The following is an 18,141-nucleotide window of genomic DNA, read 5'->3' as shown; positions in this document are numbered from 1 at the left end:
CACCAGGGCACTTGAACAACAGAAATTATTTTCTCACAGCCCTGGAGACTGGAGGAAGGACCCAGGGCCCCAGCCCCAGCCCTACTGAGACCTCTGTGTTTTATCCACAGTGACGGTTACAAGTCACCGAAAGCCATGCCGTCGAAAAAGCTGGGCAAGAAAGACTCCCTCCTCCCCCACTCCTCGCTCCACATCCTGCTGAGCCCGGTGGCTCACGAGGTTGGTGTGTGCGGTGCTAACGGGCCCAAAGCTCTAGTGAGGCTCCCCAACCTGAGTGGGTGCCTGGGGGCCTGTCAGTGCTGGCCCAGGGCGAGCGCGAGAGAAGCTTCTGGAATGCAGATTGTCCTGAAGCAGCCATCACAATGGTGGTGACCGTGTATTGAGCCCAGCTAGTGTCACCACATTAGGGTTTGAAGCGTCTAGGCCAAAACACTACAGATCAGGAGGCTTAAAGCTCAGACGTTCATTCTCTCCCACTTCTGGGGCTGGAAGTCCAAGGTCAGGTGTCCCAGGACTGCGCTCCCTCCACAGGCTCCAGGGGAGGGTCCCTCCGGCCTCGTCCAGCCCCTGGGGGCCCCAGGCTCCTGGGCGGCCTCCCCCACATCTGCCTCTGTCTTTACGGCCTCCTCCCTCTGTGGCTCTGTGTCTCCCTTCTTGTAAGGACACCCCTCTGGGGATCCAAGACCCACACTCAATCCAGAGGTCACACTCGGGGGTCCAAGGTGGACATGGACTTGGGGTCACCATTGACCAACCCACTACAGACACTCCCCCAGCCATGCACGGCAGGAGTGGGTGTCACCCTCACTTTATAAACGGGAAATGAGACCCAGAGAAGCCAGGTGACCACTTGTGACCCCTGTCGCTGGGTCTGCTGCTGGGCCCAACCTGGGGCCGTTGACGGCCCGCTGCTGCAATGTTACCCACAGAAGCCGAGCTCCCAGAGCATGAAGACACTGGTCTCCAAGCTGTGCTCCCCGGCCGGCCGGGAGCCAGGCACCCCCACCCCGAGGACGGCGGCGGAGGCCGGGCTGAGCGCCCAGGCCCTCAAGGAGATGGCCGTAGGCACCAAGAGCATTGCCCTCATCGCGGCCACCCGGCGCTCCAGGGCGCAGGACCGCGAGGGCGGCAGTGGCCGCTCCTCCCTCCACCCTGCAGAGGAGGTGGCTCCAGACCCCAAGGACCCCAAGCCCAGCGTCACCCCGGAGACAACCCTGGCCAACAGGAAGTGGCCACAAGCCAGCCCGGGCAGGGCCCGCTCTGCAGAGAGGAAGGCCAGGGGGAGGCCGTCACCCCCCCTCACCAGGAGCGTCCAGCTGGTAGGTGGACAGGGGCCTGGGGGTGCTGGTCCCAGGGGTTCACCCAGAGCAGAGGAGGGGGACAGCAGGACTGACCTCAACAAAATCACGGTGGGGGTGGGAGTGCCTAGCACACCAGGGAGTGAAGAGAGCCAGACCGCTCCCCCCATCACTGTGACCTTGTCCCTTCCTCCTGACCTGAAGCCACATGTGCGCACATCGCGTGTGGTCATTGTCCTAGGGAAACACAGTTTTGTGATCTGGGTCTTTTTCCCTAACATTATTTCATGAATTTTCATGTGCCTACCTAGTATTTGCACTTTATAAAAGGCACATGATGATTCTTGTGGATTCCCTGGTGGCTTAGATGGTAAAGAATCCACCTGCAATGCAGGAGACCTGGGTTGGTTCCCTGGGTTGGGAAGATTCTTTGGAGAAGGAAGTGGCTACCCACTCCAGTATTCTGACCTGGAGAATTCAATGGACAGAGGAGCCTGGTGGGCTACAGCCTGTGGGATTGTAAAGAGTCGGACACGACTGAGCAACTAATACTTAGTTGATTCTAAACCACGTCAGATAAATAACAGTTGGTGAGAGGTGAGTTGCTATGCACTAATGACCAGGCGATGTCTTTCTTCCCCAAACCTGGCAACCGGCCCTCTGTCATATCTGCAGAGGGATGACCGGACACACATGATTCCGTTTGTGGCCACTTTGTGGGTTTCTGCTCCCCGTTAAATGGCCACGCAGGTTGTCTTTCTTTCTTTTTTTTTTTTGGCCATGCTGCACAGCCTGTGGGATGTTAGCTCCCCAACCAGGGATTGAACCTGTGACTCCCACATTGGGAGCATGGAGTCTTAACCACTGGATCACCAGGGAAGTCCCTGTCTTTCATTTTTGACCATCACGCACGATGCTTATGCATCTCTATGGGAACAGATTTCTTCATGTTGAGTTACTTTCTTGGGATATTAGGCAGTGGACACCTGTGGCAAAGCCTCAACAAATAGCATTAAGCAAAAGCAGAGAGAATGTGGAAGAGTTCAAGTGACCACAATGGCGTGGAATGACATTTGCATGGGGGGTGGGGGCGCGGATTCCCTGAGTGCAAATGAAGCTCGTCTTCACGGGGAGGGGCTTGTCTCTCACCATCCACTTGGTTAAGTAAACCGAGTGAGCCTAAGGGAGCAGGCTACTCCTGGGGGCGTTGCTGGTGCCAGAGGGCTGCCAGAGCTCCACTCTGCCCCTGCGGGTGAGACCCTGAGTCCTGCTGGACACACAGTGGGCATTTGCTAATTCAAATAGAAATGGCTCTGGTGACTCTTCAGTGGAACAAAAGTGAGACAGTAGCAAGGAGCAGAAGGTGGGTGTGGTGGTCAGGGTTATCCTGAGAAATAGGACCAAAAAAATGTGTGTGTGTGTGTATGTTCACCCCACCCCCACCACCATACAAACACACATGCCAGCTACCAGAGCCAAAGTTTCTGTTCAAGTTCAAAAGCAGGAAAACGCTGATGTCCCAGCTAAAGGTTGTCAGAGAGGGCATCTCTCTGGCTCATGGGAGAGTCAGTCCTTTTGTTCTATGCAGGCTGTCAACTGATTGGATGAAGCCCACCCCATTAGAGAGAGCCATCTGCTTTACTTGGTTGATGGGTTTAAATGGTAGCCATCACAGTGGTTTAGATGAGAACCCCTTCCATGGGGGCATGTGGTTGAGAAGGGAAAAGCCCAGGGACAAAAACCCAGGACAGCATCAATCATTCATTCATTCTTGTTGGTGGTTGAAAGTGAATGTTAGCAGTGATTCTGCCCATTGTGTTCACTAAGATACCCACATAGCTGGTGCACAGTAGGTGTTTAATCAGTGCATGGCTGCAGCTCAAAGTGACCTTGACATTTCATTCCTTCTCTACCTGCTCCCCATACTTGGTCATATTTCCCCCCACAGGCAACAGAAAAACTTCAGCCACCCTCCACGGATCACATAGCCGAGAGCCAGTCTCTCCCTGCACTCCCTCAGCTGTCAGAGTCTCCGGGAAAGAGCTTTCTCCCTGCTGTCCCTACAGCCTCTAAGATGAAACCCAGCCTCAGTTTTCATGCAGGTATGTGATCGAAAAAGGAAAATAGCAAGTTGGGTTCTTTTCTGCATCTCTGCCTCCCCTCTCAAATATTTGGCAGGTGTGACAGTCTGGGCTGTTATCAGTTGTCTGCTCCTTGGTGTGAGTGAGTTTCAGGTTTTCTTAGGCAGCAGGTCAGCCACAGCCACTGGCTCTTTGAAAAGATGTATTTGGGGGTGTGCTCAGTTTTGCTGCTGGCCTGCCTGATGTCCCAGTAGAGTTTGAGGCAATGATTGAATTTGTGCTCATGTGGCTGATTGCCTTTACTCAGTCTGCACCCCGGACCCCTGTGGGTTCTCTCAGTGCTGGTTTGAGTCCCACCTTCTGCAGTGGTTGTTACTACAAAAATAATAAGTACTCATCATGAAAACTTTGGAATATAGATAACATCATAAATAAAGGAGAAGCCACTTGTAAACCCCACCACCCAGGAATGATCTCTGTAAGATGCCTTCCTCATGGGGTGCTCAGGGACATGAACATATGTCCCCTATTATGGGATGTTAGGATTGTGTCCAGTTTATCACAGTTGTGGGAACAGATTGGTGGATGACAGCCCTCCTCAGAGGGGTCACCAGCTGTTACTGACCTGCCATCAGAGGAGCACGGAAGTTGAGGTCAAGGGTTTAGAAAAGAACATGGCAGTCAGATCCGACGGAACCACAGCTTGTCATCAATGGCTTAGATTCCGTCTTTAAGAAATTTTTCATTTAATCTTCCTAGTAATTTGCTTTGGTTATATTTGCAAAATTCTCAGTCCCATATAGGCTGAGAAGCAGACAAGCAAGCTAGTTCTCACCATGGATGGTTGGGAGCACTGGCCTGTATCGCTACATAACAAGCGTTCACATTTATTGAGCTCAGCCTATGTGTTAGGCTCCGTGAGCACAGGGATGATGGTGGATCTCAATCACTGCTTTGTGCCCAATAATTACAACAGGTTCTCAATAAATAGCAGCAAAATGGACAGATGAATGAACGAGTGAGTGGGGGTAACCATGAGCAGAGACCTGGGGAAGTGGGCACCTGACTCGACCCTAGGAGAGACCCCTTATCTCCCCACCACACCTTCCTTGCTTCTTTCCTGTTTGATGATGACATCTGATTAAACCTTTCAATGAACCCAGAGAATCCTCTCACAGCCAAGTCAAGGTCAGCTAAGAGCAAGGAGGGAACAGAAAGAGGAAGGAAGAGTGTGGTTGAGAAGAATAGGGAGGAGCCACAAGCCAGAGGGGAAAATTCCAGAAAGTCTTGAGCTCAGGAGCTCATGGAAAACACAACCCCTCACAGAGCTGTGGGAGAAAAAAAATGAGGTAACTTCAGTGAACAGCCAGCACATAGTGAGTCTGAATACAGTGCATCAGACCCTCCTTATTTAGTTTATTCCCAGGATTCACTGGGTGGTCCCTGAAAATAATGATATTCTCTCCTCTCTGGTTCACTGGTTAGATGAAAGCACACTGCCCGTGCCGGAGGTCAGCTTCACCTTTCCCAGCGCCACCTGGCAGAGCAGCCCAGGCCCGAGCAGGGCGCCCCTCCTGCCCCGGGACATCCGAGGTCAGTGCCTACCTCTCCCAGACACACATGCTCTCATCTGTCAGAGCGTGAGTACCTCAGACATGACTGCTCATCACACACCCTGTCACTGGTGGGGTTGTGGCATCACTGCGCCTGAACTTCAGATCTGACCTAACCTGTCAACACACGGCACTCAACTGTGAGAGCTGGGACACCAAGACACTTATACTTAAGATATGAGCACTTACCTCAGCCGCTCACGCGAGGAGGTGGAGACCATAGTGCACGTGTACCTCAGACATGACCGATACCACAGGTACCTTCCCCTGAGAAGGTGTGACCGCGTCGCAGCTGTACCTCAGACGTGACAGCTCACCCCACACCCCCTCGTCTGAGGAGGCTGAGAAAGTGTGCACATGTGCCTCCACTTCTTCACCTGAGGAGGCCGTGGGAGTGTGCTGTGTCCCTCAGACGTGGTCGGTCACCATGCCATGGCCTATACCATACGCCCCCTCACCAGTGGAGCTGTGACGTCGGTACATGAGTACCTCCAACATGACAGCTCCCTGACGCCCCCTCACCTGAACTGCTGTGACAGTGTGAACGTGTACCTCACGTGACCTATATCACACACAGCTTCAATGCAGGAGGCTATGATAGCAGCACACCTGTCTCTTAGATGTGACCAGTCACCTTGTCTCCTAACATGAGGAGGCTGTGACAGTTAGCATGTGTACCTAAGATGTGAGTGATCACCACACATCCCGTCACCAGGAGAGCAGTGACAGGGGTGCATGAGTACCTCCAACAGGGCAGCTCAGACAAGTCCTCTCAGCTGAGCTGGTGTGACACTGCGCACCCATCCATCAGATATGATGGATACGACATGCCCCTTCGCCTGTGAAGGTTGTGACAACAGTGAGTGTGTCCACAGATGTGACCACTTAATAAAAGTCCTCTCACCTGACGAGGCTGTGACAGAGTACAGTTGTAGCTCAGACGTGACGGATACCACAGGGCCCATCACTTAAGGAGGCTGTGACAGCGTGTGTGTGTCCTTCAGAAGTGACCAGTGACCACACGTCTCATTTCAGAAGGGTGTGACAGAAGGCGTGGGAACCTCGAATGTGACTGATATCAAGAGCTTTCTTCGCCCGAGGAGGCTCAGAGCATTGCACGTGACTCTCAGACAGGACCAGCTGCCAGCTCTCCTCACCTGAGCAGTATTTCATGAGTAGCTCACATCTGATGAGTCACATGTGTCTCCTATTTAAGGAGGCTGTCACAGCATGCACATTTACCTCAGACCAGATGAATATAAAAGGTTATTTCCCCTGAGGAGACTATGACAGCATGCACACCTTTACTCAGACCTGACCAATATAAAAGGCTTTTCACCTGAGCAGGCTGTGAGAACAGTGCAAATAATCCTCAAAGGTGCCCAGTCACATGTCTCCCCACTTGAGGAGGCTGTGAACAGCAATCACATTTACCTCAGAAGTGACGGGTATGAAAATCTTCCTCACATGATGAGACTGTTACAGCATTGCACATAATTCTCAGACATGATCAGTCACCATGACTGTCCTCACACGAGGAGGTCGTTACAGCATTACACGTGCAGTTAACATGTGATGAGTCACCAGTGTCTCCTCACCTAAGGGGGTCATGGCAGCATGCACACTTTACCTCAGAAAAAATGATATAGAAAGCTTTTCACCTCAGGAGGCTGTGAGAGCAGTGCATGTATCTCACATGTGCCCAGTCCCCACGTGTCTCCTCACCTGAGGAGTCTGTGACAGTATGTACATTTAGCTCAAGCAGGAATCATACCACAGTTTCTCTCAGCAGAGGAGGCTATTAATGAATGGGATGTGTTCCTCAAACAGGACCAGTCACAACGTGTTCTCTTCACTTGAGGAGGGTGAGAGAACATGCACGTTAACCTGAGAAGTGACTCATATAAAAATATTCCTTACCTGCTAAGGCTGTGTGACAGCATTGCATGTAGGTCACATGTGACGAGTCACCACAGGTCTCCCCCCTTAAGAGACGACGACAGTATGGGCATTTCCCTCAGATTTGACCAATACCACAGGTCTCCTCACCGGTGGAAGCCATTACTGAATTGGATGTGTTCCTGAAATGTGACCAGTCACCACCTATCTCCTCACCTGAGGAGACTCTGACAGAACTGAACGTGTTCTTCCAAAGTGCGTGCGTGCATGTGTCCGTGCGTGCGTGCTGAGTCGCTTCAGTAGTGTCCAACCCTTTGTGACGCTATAGCCTGTAGCCCACCAGGCTCCTCTGTCCATGCGATTCTCCAGGCAAGAACAACTGGAGTGGGTTGCTGTGCCCGCCTCTGGGGGATCTTTCTGACCCAGGGATTGAACTTGCATCTTCTGTGACTCCTGTATTGTAAGCAGATTCTTTACCACTGAGCCACCAGGGAAGGCCTCTTCAAACATGACCAGTCATTAAACTGCTCCTCACTTGAGGAGTCTGAGAGAGCAGGTACATATACCTCATTGGAGCAGTACTGCAGGCCCCTCCCCTGAGGAGACTATTACTGAACTGCGCATGTTCTTCCAGTGTCACCGGTTACTGTGAGTCTCCTCACCTGAGGAGGCTGGGACAGAATTGCCTGTGCTTCTCAAATGTGACCAGTCACCGTGTGTCTCCTCACCTGAGCAGGTTTAGAGAATATGCATGTTTACCTCAGACATGGCCCATATCAGAAGATTCCTCACCTAAGAAGGCAATTACAGCATTGCACATAGCTCACACACGATGAGTCACCATGTCTTTCCTTATTTAAGGAGGCTGTGACAGTGTGCACATTTACCTCAGACCTGATGGATATAAAAGGCTTCTTCACCCAGTGAGTCTGTTACAGCATGTACATTATTTACCTCAGAGCTAACCAAACACCACATGTCTTCTCACCTGACAAGGCTGTGAGAAAACTGCACGTGTTCTTCATGCGTGACCAGTCAGCATGTGTCTCCTCACTTGAGGAGGCAGAGAGAACTTGCACATTTACCTTAGTCAGACCAATATCACAGATTTCCTCACCTGAGGAGGCTGTGACATATGCACATTTACTTCAGACCTGACCAATCTCCACACTTCTCACCTGAGGAAGCTTTCGAAGAATCGCACATTTTCCTTAGATATGATGAGTCACTGCATGTCTCCTCCCTTGAGGCTGACAGAGCTTGTACATTCACCTCAGGTGGACTAACACCACAGGCCCCTTCGCCTGTGGAGGCTGTGGCAACAGTGCACATATCCCTCAAATATGACCAGTCATCATGTGTCTCCCCACCTGAGGAGTCTGTTACAGCATGTACATTCACTTCAGGGTTGTCTGATACCATCCTCCCCTTAAAGTGCTAGTCTGTGATAATCAATGCACATATCCCTTTGTCATGACCAGTCACCACGTGTCTCCTCTTTGAGGAGGCCATACAGTATGTACATGTACCTCACAGGTACCTCCTGTCAACTGTGGAGCTCTGACAGCAGTGCGAGTAACTCAGACTTGACCACTCATGACACCTCCCCTCACCTGAGGAGGCTCAGCATTGCACGTGAACCACACACATGACCCTTTACCACATGCCCTCTCACCAGGACAGCAGTGCGTGTGTACTTTAGACATGAGAGTTCACCATACTTCTGCTCACCTGAGGTGGCTTACAGAATGTACCTGTAATTCAGAGTTGACCAATATCACGCACGCCTTCAGCTGAGGAGGCTGTGACAGCAGTCCCCACACTTCTCAGACATGAGTGTTCACTGCACACCCCCTCATCCTGGAAGGGCAGCAGTGCACGCACCTTCCACATGACTCGTCTCACCTCAGTAGCCTTTTTGGCCCCTGACAACTTACGTGGACTTAAGGGCTTCCCATGTGGCTCAGTGGTAAAGAATTCGCCCACCAAGCAGAAGACATGAGTTTGATCCCTGGGTCAGAAAGATCCCCTGGAGAAGGAAATGGCAACTCATGACAGTATTCTTGCTTGGGAAGTCCCACGGACAGAGGACCCTGGTGGGCTACAGTCCATGGGGTCGCAGAGTCCAACACAACTTAGCAACTAAATAGCTAGAACCTGCCTCAAATCATGCATCCTTATTCTTTCACTCACTCAACAGCAGGTTTATTTAACTTCTAGCCAAACCTCTTCCCAGAATATTTGTAATTTTCCACATTTACTAGCCCTATTATGAAATTACGAGTTTACTATAATATTGCATGTTCTGTGTATTAACCATAAAACACAAGACACATATTTGTCACTGTACTAATGGCCCTCCACTTCTTCCTCTCCTCCTTCCTTTATTGTTTTGTTTTTATATCTTGAGCAAGAACGCCCATGTGTCTGGGTATCTCATCAATCCCAGAGATGGTTTAAGTCACATTAGCCCTCATGTTCTTGTCATCCTTGTGCCAGCTTGTGAGGCCTGTGTGACCTGAATCCTTTCTGGGAACAGGAAACTCCCTCTGACATCCTGGCACTGTTTTCTCACCACTGACCCAACACACAACCAGGTTGTCTGTAAGGATGTGTATAAATCAACATTCAGCTTAAAGACCACCAGGAGCTGCTGGTCCTAGGCAGGAAGTTCCTCATGGCTAACCCTGGTCTTCTTCCTGTACCTTTACGTTAGTGATTCAGAAAAGATTAACGACCGCTCCTCTCATGCCCTTCTGTTTAAGTGTTCTGGGGGAAATGGTGTCAAAGGTGTTTACTGGCCACAACCTTGGAGCCAAAAGCTCTCAGACCAGAGCAGGCTGAGTAACAGCCAGTTGTTCATAGTGGATTTAAACAACGTTTCTTTAAATATGAGGGATGGGAAATAGTCCACAAGGATTCCCTTGTCCTAATGGCGTGAGTTCACCATAGTGGAGAATTTGGCTGAAGGGGTTCTAGGGACAGGCCTGGGTTATGGGAGGAGCGGAGGCCAGGACAGACTCGGAAACGAGGCCCCAGGTCCAGGAGGTGACATCCACAGGGCCCAGAGGTTGTCTGGGGCGTGGGCAGGGCTGGAGGGGGAGAAAGGTCCACACTGGTCTTGAACTGAGTCTGGCAAGAGACTGAGGCCAGGGCCAGGGCGTCCACCCCGGCAGGGACCAGTCAGCCACCCTAGCTGGGACTCTGACTTTGCTCTAAAGTCTTCCTACTCCCTACCTTCGTTTTTTGGACCTGCGTATTTAGGTGTTTTGGAGCACGTTGTTTCCTCCTTGAGCTTCAAATATGACTACTATAGTCACTTGACAATATTGAGAGGTACCATCTTGTTTGTTACTGTCATTCCCATTCCTTTTCATTTAGAATCAGAATAAAGTTGTATTTCAAATAAAACAATAATGAAGTCTTCCCCCTCCTCCCCCACCCAGGGTCTACGGACAGCGGAGGCCGACATCATAGCCCACTGCCTCCCAGCCACCCCTGCAAGCGCCAGGGCGGCAGCGCGAAGAGGCCAAGAAGACCAAAGTGAAGATGGTGGCAGGCAGAGCAGGTGGGGAGAATGTCTTGGGTACCGGGGTATCTCTGCCCCGAAGCTGGACTTGAGAGACGGGGACTCTGCCAGGGACACTTCAGGGGGCAGCCCGCCCCATGTATGTTTCCTGCAGCCCTATGCATAGGTCTGGTGGCTGCCTCACCAACCATCTTCAGAAGAGGGCTGTCTAGGGAGCATCAGATCCCTTCCCAGAGAACTCAAGCCTTTTGGGGCCATTCCCACTCATGGGTGCTCTTCCCTGGATCACCCCACTCTGTGGCTCCTGCTCTGGGAGCACCTTCTGTAGGGGCTGGGACACTAGGGTCACACCCCAGGTCAGTGACTTCTTACCTGAACAGTTCCTGGCGAGAGGCAGGAAAGAATGTGTCTCCAACACCCATGTACTAGCTGAGGTTCTCCAGAGAAAGAGAACCAGAAGGGGGTGTATGTGTATATATGTGACTGTGTAAATGTGTCTGTATGGGAGTCTATACAAAACAGGGAGTCTACACAAAAGAGAGAGACTGAGATTTACTGGAAGAAATTGGCTCATGTGGTTGTGGGAGCCTGCAAGTCTGCAGGGCTGGCTGGAGACCCAGGGGGGATAGTCGATGCTTCAGCCTGGAGTGTGAAGGGCATCTGGAGCCGAGTTCCCTCTTCAGAGGTTCCCTCCTGGGACCTCAGTTTGTTTAATCTGCCTTCAACTGATTGGACAGGGCCCACCCACATTATGGAGGCTCATCTGCTTTACTCAAAGTCTACTTACCAATTTAAAAGTTAATCTCATCTAAAAAATACCTCCCTTGCAATACTGAGATTGGCGTTTGACCAGACATCCGGATTCTGTGGGGCAGGCCGGTTTGATACACAATTAACCTTCTTGTCCCACAAGCCTTGGCCAGACTCCAGAGTGCCACTGGTCACTGCAATCATGGGCTCCCAGGGAAACACAAGAATGCGCTCCCATTTCCATGACCCACCCATCTCCCACTGCGTTCTCTGGTCCCTCTCAACATCCCAACAATGCAGAGAGGAAAACATTGCTAACTCTTGAGAACAAGACAGAATTGTCAGGGTGAATGAAACCAGCCATGTAAACTGGAAATCCAAAAGCTGAGGTTCCATTTGCATTAGGATTGCATAAGCGTCAGTCATTCTTCTCATCAAGACAGAAAAAAAAAGAAGAAAACAGAAAAACGGAAGAGCATCCCATGTGAGCTGGATCATCAGCCCTCACTTCCAGGGTTTCCCTATTGGGAGTCCTGGGGATTGACCACGCCCCCTGGTGGCAGGAGTTGGTGTGGGTCAGGCACGTCAGGCCTGGAGGTGGAGGTGATGTCGTGGTCTCCTGGCCCCAGTGGGAGGCGGGGCATCTTTGCCCTTGTGTGTTCCTGGCATGTGCTTGGCACCCCACAAGTGTTGTGCAAGTGGCACACAGCGTGCTGTGGCCTGGCCGCCTCCTCGTAATGCCTGCCATCAAGGAAGACATGCTAGGGGCTTCCTCAAAGCCATGTTTTCCTATCTGGAGGAGTGTCGGAGTGTGTGGAGGTGGGGAAGTGGGTCCCCTTTATCCTCAGGGGCTCTGCTGCCTGCTTCCTGCAGATCTGCTGTGTGGGCACTGGAAACTGCCCACTTCCCTTGCCTGGGGGGAAGTGCTGGGGCCACAGTGGGGAGGGATGCCGTCTGCTTTCCTGTCCTGGCCCCAGATCCCGGGAAGGGCAAAAATTGCTGACTGCCCCTTTCATCTGCTCTCTTTCTTCCATGATAATGGAAACCAACTTCTAACTGGCCACAGCTCCCAACATACTCTGTTTCCCAGCCTCCTTTGCTGTGATATATGGCTCCATGACTAAGTTCTGACCAATGGGATAAAAGCAGAAGCTGCTTCCAGAACTCTTTATCATAAAGGATAATTGGTTTGTCCCTCTTGCCTCTTTTCTTCTTCACTTACTCAATCCTGCTGCCTGGAATTAGAATATGATGGGTGGAACTCTAGCAACCATCTTGGGGGCATGAGGGCAAAGGCCACACCCTACAGAGGATGGAGGAGGAAGCCAGAAGGAGCCTGAGTCCTTGGGGAGCAGAGCTGTCCCCCATTGTTATTACATCCTACCTCCAGACTTAACCTGAGAGAGAAAGAAACACTGTGGTTGGTGCCTCTCCTTCCAAGTGACACATGAGGGGAAGCTCAGGCAGCTGGCGAGTCATGACTAGAGGAGATCCTGGTGCTTTTGTGGAGTGACAGTGGGGGATCAGAGATGGAAGCATGGTGGTAGAGACCTGGGGTTTGGGTACCGCCCCTAAGTTGTCCTGGGGTGGTGTGAAAGGACAGCAGGAACTTCTGGTCTTTCAACACCCTGTCTTGTTGGCTAAGAAAGAGAGCTGGTGTATCTCAGGGGTGGAGGTCTTCAGCGTGAGGCTGTGGAGTGGCCCATGCATTAGAAGCTGCAAATGTGTCTTTCCTAAACTACCAACACATGAAAACCTGGGCTCACCATACACGCATTTTGGAACTGTTAATCTTCTTGACCAAACTTGTGGCATCAAACTGCCCTTAAACGGCCCCATGCAGAGCCGCCTCCTCCCTCAACTAGTGCATAGGGGGGTGCCTGGGTGGGCACCCTCCTTGGTGTTGCCACCCTGCTCTGCACTGGGGGCTGTGGCCAAGGCTGCAGCTCTGGAGTCCCTGGCATTGCTCTCTGAGTTTCAGGTTCTTTTCACCTGTACATCAGGGATGTGGTTGAGACTAAGCCCTGCAAGGTAGCAGAGCTGCGTTCCATGCTTGCCTTACACCCAGGCAAAGCCAGGGAGGCTCAACATTACACTTGAGAACCTCTCATGTCGCCTACACGGCGCTGCACTCATTTTGTTGGAAAGGCTGGCCCTTTAAGATAATGCAGCAAACATGACTCAGGAAGGCGGCAGAGGAGATGCACTGGTCCAGCAACCTGAAGACAGCCAGCGGGTGCGGTGGGGACCGGCGCTTGGACCGAGGTTGTGGGAGGACTCTGAACTGCCCCAGCTGCCCGCCGTGTGGACCCTGTGCTGGGACCTCACCAGTGTCCAGGCATCGTGTATGCGGTACAGTCTGAAAGTGCAAACCAGATGACCGCACTGGGAACATCCTGTGATGATTACGGTGGTTGTTCTGAGGCTTCGTTGCAGGAGGGGAGGGAGGGGCAAGGAAGAAGAGCCGTTCCGCAAACAGGAGCTAGTGGGGCTTCCTGGGGAGGAGAGACAGGAAGTCTGTCTGGGCGACCCGAGTACAGGGAGTGAGCTCCTCAACTTGGAGGTGAGCAAGCAGGGGGTGCCCCCTTGCCAAGGGCGTCTTGGTCACAGAGGCCACCAGGCGGCAGGAAGTCTGACATCTCACAGGCTGCTTCCAGAGAGCAGGTCATTCTAATCCCACGAGGAGCTTGTCCTTTCCGGTTTCGCGCAGAGCATTGAGCTCAGCCAGTGACTTCCTCCCCAGGGGTCCCCAGCCTTCCTGTCCCTACCCCCAGGGTGGCCCTGAGCATGTGGATTTGGGGGAACCGGGTTTTGCTCTTTTAGCTTCTCAAGCCAGACCAGGGTCCCCTCTTCCTTCCCTTAGTGGGTTCCTGCTGCCCCCAGAATAAAATGTGACCTCCACGGCATGTGACCTCTCCTGGTCACTCCAGTGGCCAGGAGGGGTAAAGCAGAAGGTGGCAGAGAGGGTTGGCCAGGATTAAGGTGTGGGGGGAGGTGCACGGACTGGGCTGGGTGGATCCCTGGGGTGACAGCACCCACTTACAACATTTCTAATGCTCACATCTCCAGCCTGCTCCCCTTTCCCTCAGTCCCAGATGCAAACACACCACCGTCACTCTGCACACAGAAAGCCAAGTTCACAAAGCTTGTTCCCCAAACCGCTCTCCTCTGCAAACAGCGGCACCGTCACCCGCTCAAACGCCAACCTGGAAATCAGGCGTCACCGCGACCCCTCTCTCCCCATCTCCACTCTGTCCACCTGTTCCTACATCTCTCCCAGTCATCCTCTTCCCCCCACCTCCTTAAGGCACCATCATCCACATCAGGACCACCACAGGGCTTCCCAGCTACTCTCCCAGCAGAAATGCTGTTAGGGGCCAGCACTGGGCACACACCATCTCCCCTTTTACATGTAACCGCGATAGCAGGCAGGGGTCATTACGTCAAGCGTTATACAGATAAGGAAACTGAAGCTCAGAGAGCCTGGGAGACCCGGCATGGTCACACCACGGCTTTGTAATTGCCTCAGCGTCCAGTGGGTTCCGACCACACCTGCATTGCTCCACCACCCACAAGATGTCTGAAATAGAGACACGGCGGTGAGATTGGGGTGGGGCTGAGGGTACAGGAGCTCAGATCATTCAGGGAGGTTCATGCGTCCATTCTCCTGAATTTCCTTGTCACCTGCAAAGACGGTGAGTTGAATTTACAATTCTGATACATCTATCCTCCCCAGCCTCTACCCTCTTGATGTTCACAAGAATTCAGCACCCAGAAGTAATCAGAATCTCCTAGCTGCTCTAACAGGGGCAGTTGACATTTTCTGAACCAATCCACAGTTACTTCTGTCTTCTTTCTGTTGCAACACAGGTTATGAAAGCAGAAATAGTCGTGGTAGGGACAACATGATTAAAACATGGAAACTATGGCAAGCCCAGGGGAGAACACTAAATCCTTTGCACAGGGGTCCTGAAGGTGGGTCTCAGCCAACGATGTTGCTGTAGGGAAAGATGATCAGCCAGGGTCCAGCAGCTTGAAGAAGCTCGGGGACTGGAAGAGGGGGAGCTGAAAGTCACAATGGACTGGAGCCAGGCATCTCCAGGCTGGAACTGGTCTGCTCACAGATCCCTCATAGCCGGTGCCCTTCCAGTCAAGGAGGTCACTGGGGTGTTGTAGAGCTTTGCCTCTGGAGCCCCAAATTTGGCTTCCCGTTCCAACTCTGTCACTTAGACAGCTTGTGTCTTTGGCTAGTTGGTCAACTTCTCTGAGCCTCTGCTACCCTGTATATAAATGAGGAGGTAAATCTGTGAAAGGGATAGCTGCTCAGTCCTGTCTAACTGCAGCTCCATGGACTGGAGCCCACCAGGCCCCTCTGTCCGTGGGATTCTCCAGGCAAGAATACTGGAGTGAGTTGCCATGCCCTTCTCCAGGGGAATCTTCTTGACCCCAGGATGGAACCTTGGTCTCCTGCATTGCAGGCAGATTCTTTACCAGCTAAGCCACCAGGGAAGCCCAAAATGAGGAGGTAACATGTAGCTATTTCAGAGAGGGTGAGTAAAAGTGTAGGTTGCTAATGTAAGAACTGTTTTTTCTTTTAATTGAGGTGAAGCTGCAGAAGATAAAATCCCCCCTGTTAAAGTGCACACTTGTGTGGGATTCAGCACATTCACTATGTTGTGCAACCAGCACTTCTATCCGGTTCCAAAACCTTCCAGCTCCCCTAAAGGGGGCCTGCTCCCATTCTGAATTTGCTCCTCCCCACAACCCAGGGACGGAAGGTCCTAATCTCAGCTCCAGGTCCAGTTGGCTGAGACCCTCGCCCTGTTCCGAAGCCTGAGCCCCTCACACCCACCCAGCAGCCCTGCTGCCCTGCTCGCCTTCCCAGGAAGGCTTTGTCAGTGTGAGATTCTGGCTCCTGGGCCCTGAACATCTACTCAGTTCAAACAAACCTTTACCAACACCCCCTGGGGCTAGGCCTGGGGAATTCGTGGGAAAATTCTCTACAATTCACAACAGCTTTATCCTGGCAAAGGCTCTGAGAAGTCTGCCTGTAATTAAACATTTAAAACTGTATCCCATTCTTCTCTGGCCAGAGGCCCTTTAATCTTATCAAAGGGGCACCCAGTCCCTCTCTGCAGGCCCCCATTTCAGGGGATACGTTGGGAATCCCTGGCCTTGTAGAAACATCAATTGAGCGCCTCCAAATGCAGGTCCTCTGGATAAACGATTTCATCTCCATTATGCACCACTTCTTCATAACTAGCAAGATCTTGACTGCAGGGAAATTACATTTTAAAAGTTTTTTTTTTTTTTTTTTAAATGGAGGTATAATTTATGTGTAAGACAAGATGCCTCCTTTCTAGTGTAGAGTTTTGGGAGCTTTAACAAGTGCATTTGGTCAAGTAATCACCTCCAACATCTCCAACACTCAAGACACAGAACAGTTCTAACGCCCCTTACATTTCCTCATGGCCCTTCGCAGCCCTCTTCTGACCCCAGACTCCACACAGCACCTGTCGCTCGAGCCTTGCCTTTTCAGAGTGTCATCTAGACGGACTCATACCACAGGCTTCTTTCGCTCAGCATGAAGCACCTGAGGTCGTCTGTGTGGCTGCAGACACTTTGTTCCTTTCATTGCTGAATCACGTTCCAGCATGAGGAACTGAGCCCCACTTTGTTCACCCGCCTGTCAAAGGTTTGGGGGTCGTTCCCAGTTTGGGGCAATGATGAATAAAGCCACAAAAAGACACTAGCATACAGGTTTTTAGACAAATATAAGCCTTCATTTTTCTTAGATAAATACCTAGGAGTGGGGTTTGCTGGGTTGTATGGTAGATTCATGTTTAACTTTTTAAGAAACCGCCAAACTGGTTTTCAACGCAGTCGAGCCATTTTGCATTCCCAGCAGCAATGCAGGGGAGTTCTAGCTGCTCTGCATCCTGGCCAGCATGGAGTATTGTAATGTTTTTAAAATTTGCTTTAATCATTCTATAGATATTCTATATTATGTATTCTAATAGGTATATAACAGGAAACAGCATTTTTTTTCCTTATTTCTTCTTTATTTATTTATTCTTTTTTTTAGTTCTACCACTTTATTGCCACCAACCCATCTCCCTCCACCCTCGTGCACACACGCTCAGTCATGTGACCCCATGGACTGCAGCCCACCAGGCTCCTCTGTCCATGGACTTTTCCAGGCAAGAATACTGGAGTGGGTTGCCATTTCCTTCTCCAAGGAAACAGCATTTTAAGCCAGCTTACTCTGTAATTTTTGACAAATTCTGGTATGGGCTAAATTGTGTCCCTCTCAACAAAAGGTACCTAAAAGTCCTAACTAACCCCTCGTATCTATAAGAAGTCTAGTTAAAATTAAGTCGTTAGGACGGCACTAATTCAATGTGACTGTCCTTATTAAAAGGGGAAATTTAAATGCAGAGACTGACACACATAGAGGGAAGTTAATGTGAAGAGACACAGAGAAGACAGCGTGTATGAGGCAAGGAACTCACCCTGTCGACATCTTGATCTCTGACTTCCAGCTTCCAGACCGAGAGAGATTAAATCTCAGTTTTCTTTTAAGTCACCCAGTCTGTGGTACTTTGTTATGGCAACCACAGGAAGCTAACACACAGACAAGACGACATAGGTGACATATCTAAGTTTTGAACCCTGTTGATAAAAAGACCTACCCGTCACCTCCTGACTGACTGCAGAAATGCAACTCAACCAGCGTCTCTGCATCTCCCTGGGTGCTCCCGTCTTTGCCTGGCTGGCGCCTGCCTCCTGGAGGAAACCTTCTTCCAGGGAGTAGGATGAGGGGAAATGGAGGGTGTGCAGAGACCCCTGCTTTGAGAGATGAGCTGAGAAGGGGCTGGCTGCAGGAGTAGAAGTCTCAGTCTGGTTTTTGTTTTTCAAACAGGGCAGGCCTGGGCTTCCCTGGTGGCTCAGTGGTAAAGAATCCTCCTGCC

The 18,141-nt window shown here is 51.3% G+C and overlaps 1 protein-coding gene across 1 annotated transcript in view; it reads left to right on the top strand.

The window, feature by feature from the left end:
- The window catches only part of LOC122432901 (kinesin-like protein KIF19), a 35,224-nt gene extending 22,860 nt beyond the window's left edge, over positions 1 to 12,364 (top strand). The window contains 5 exon segments of the mRNA XM_043455199.1: positions 111 to 219; positions 930 to 1,319; positions 3,247 to 3,400; positions 4,865 to 4,972; positions 10,338 to 12,364. Coding sequence (XP_043311134.1) covers positions 111 to 219; positions 930 to 1,319; positions 3,247 to 3,400; positions 4,865 to 4,972; positions 10,338 to 10,438 — 862 coding nt within the window. The 3' untranslated portion in view covers positions 10,439 to 12,364.
- Positions 12,365 to 18,141: the final 5,777 nt, after the last annotated feature.

Source organism: Cervus canadensis, chromosome 32 (genome assembly GCF_019320065.1).
Source record: "Cervus canadensis isolate Bull #8, Minnesota chromosome 32, ASM1932006v1, whole genome shotgun sequence".
NCBI lineage: Eukaryota > Metazoa > Chordata > Mammalia > Artiodactyla > Cervidae > Cervus > Cervus canadensis.
This window is presented reverse-complemented; position numbering and strand designations above follow the sequence as displayed.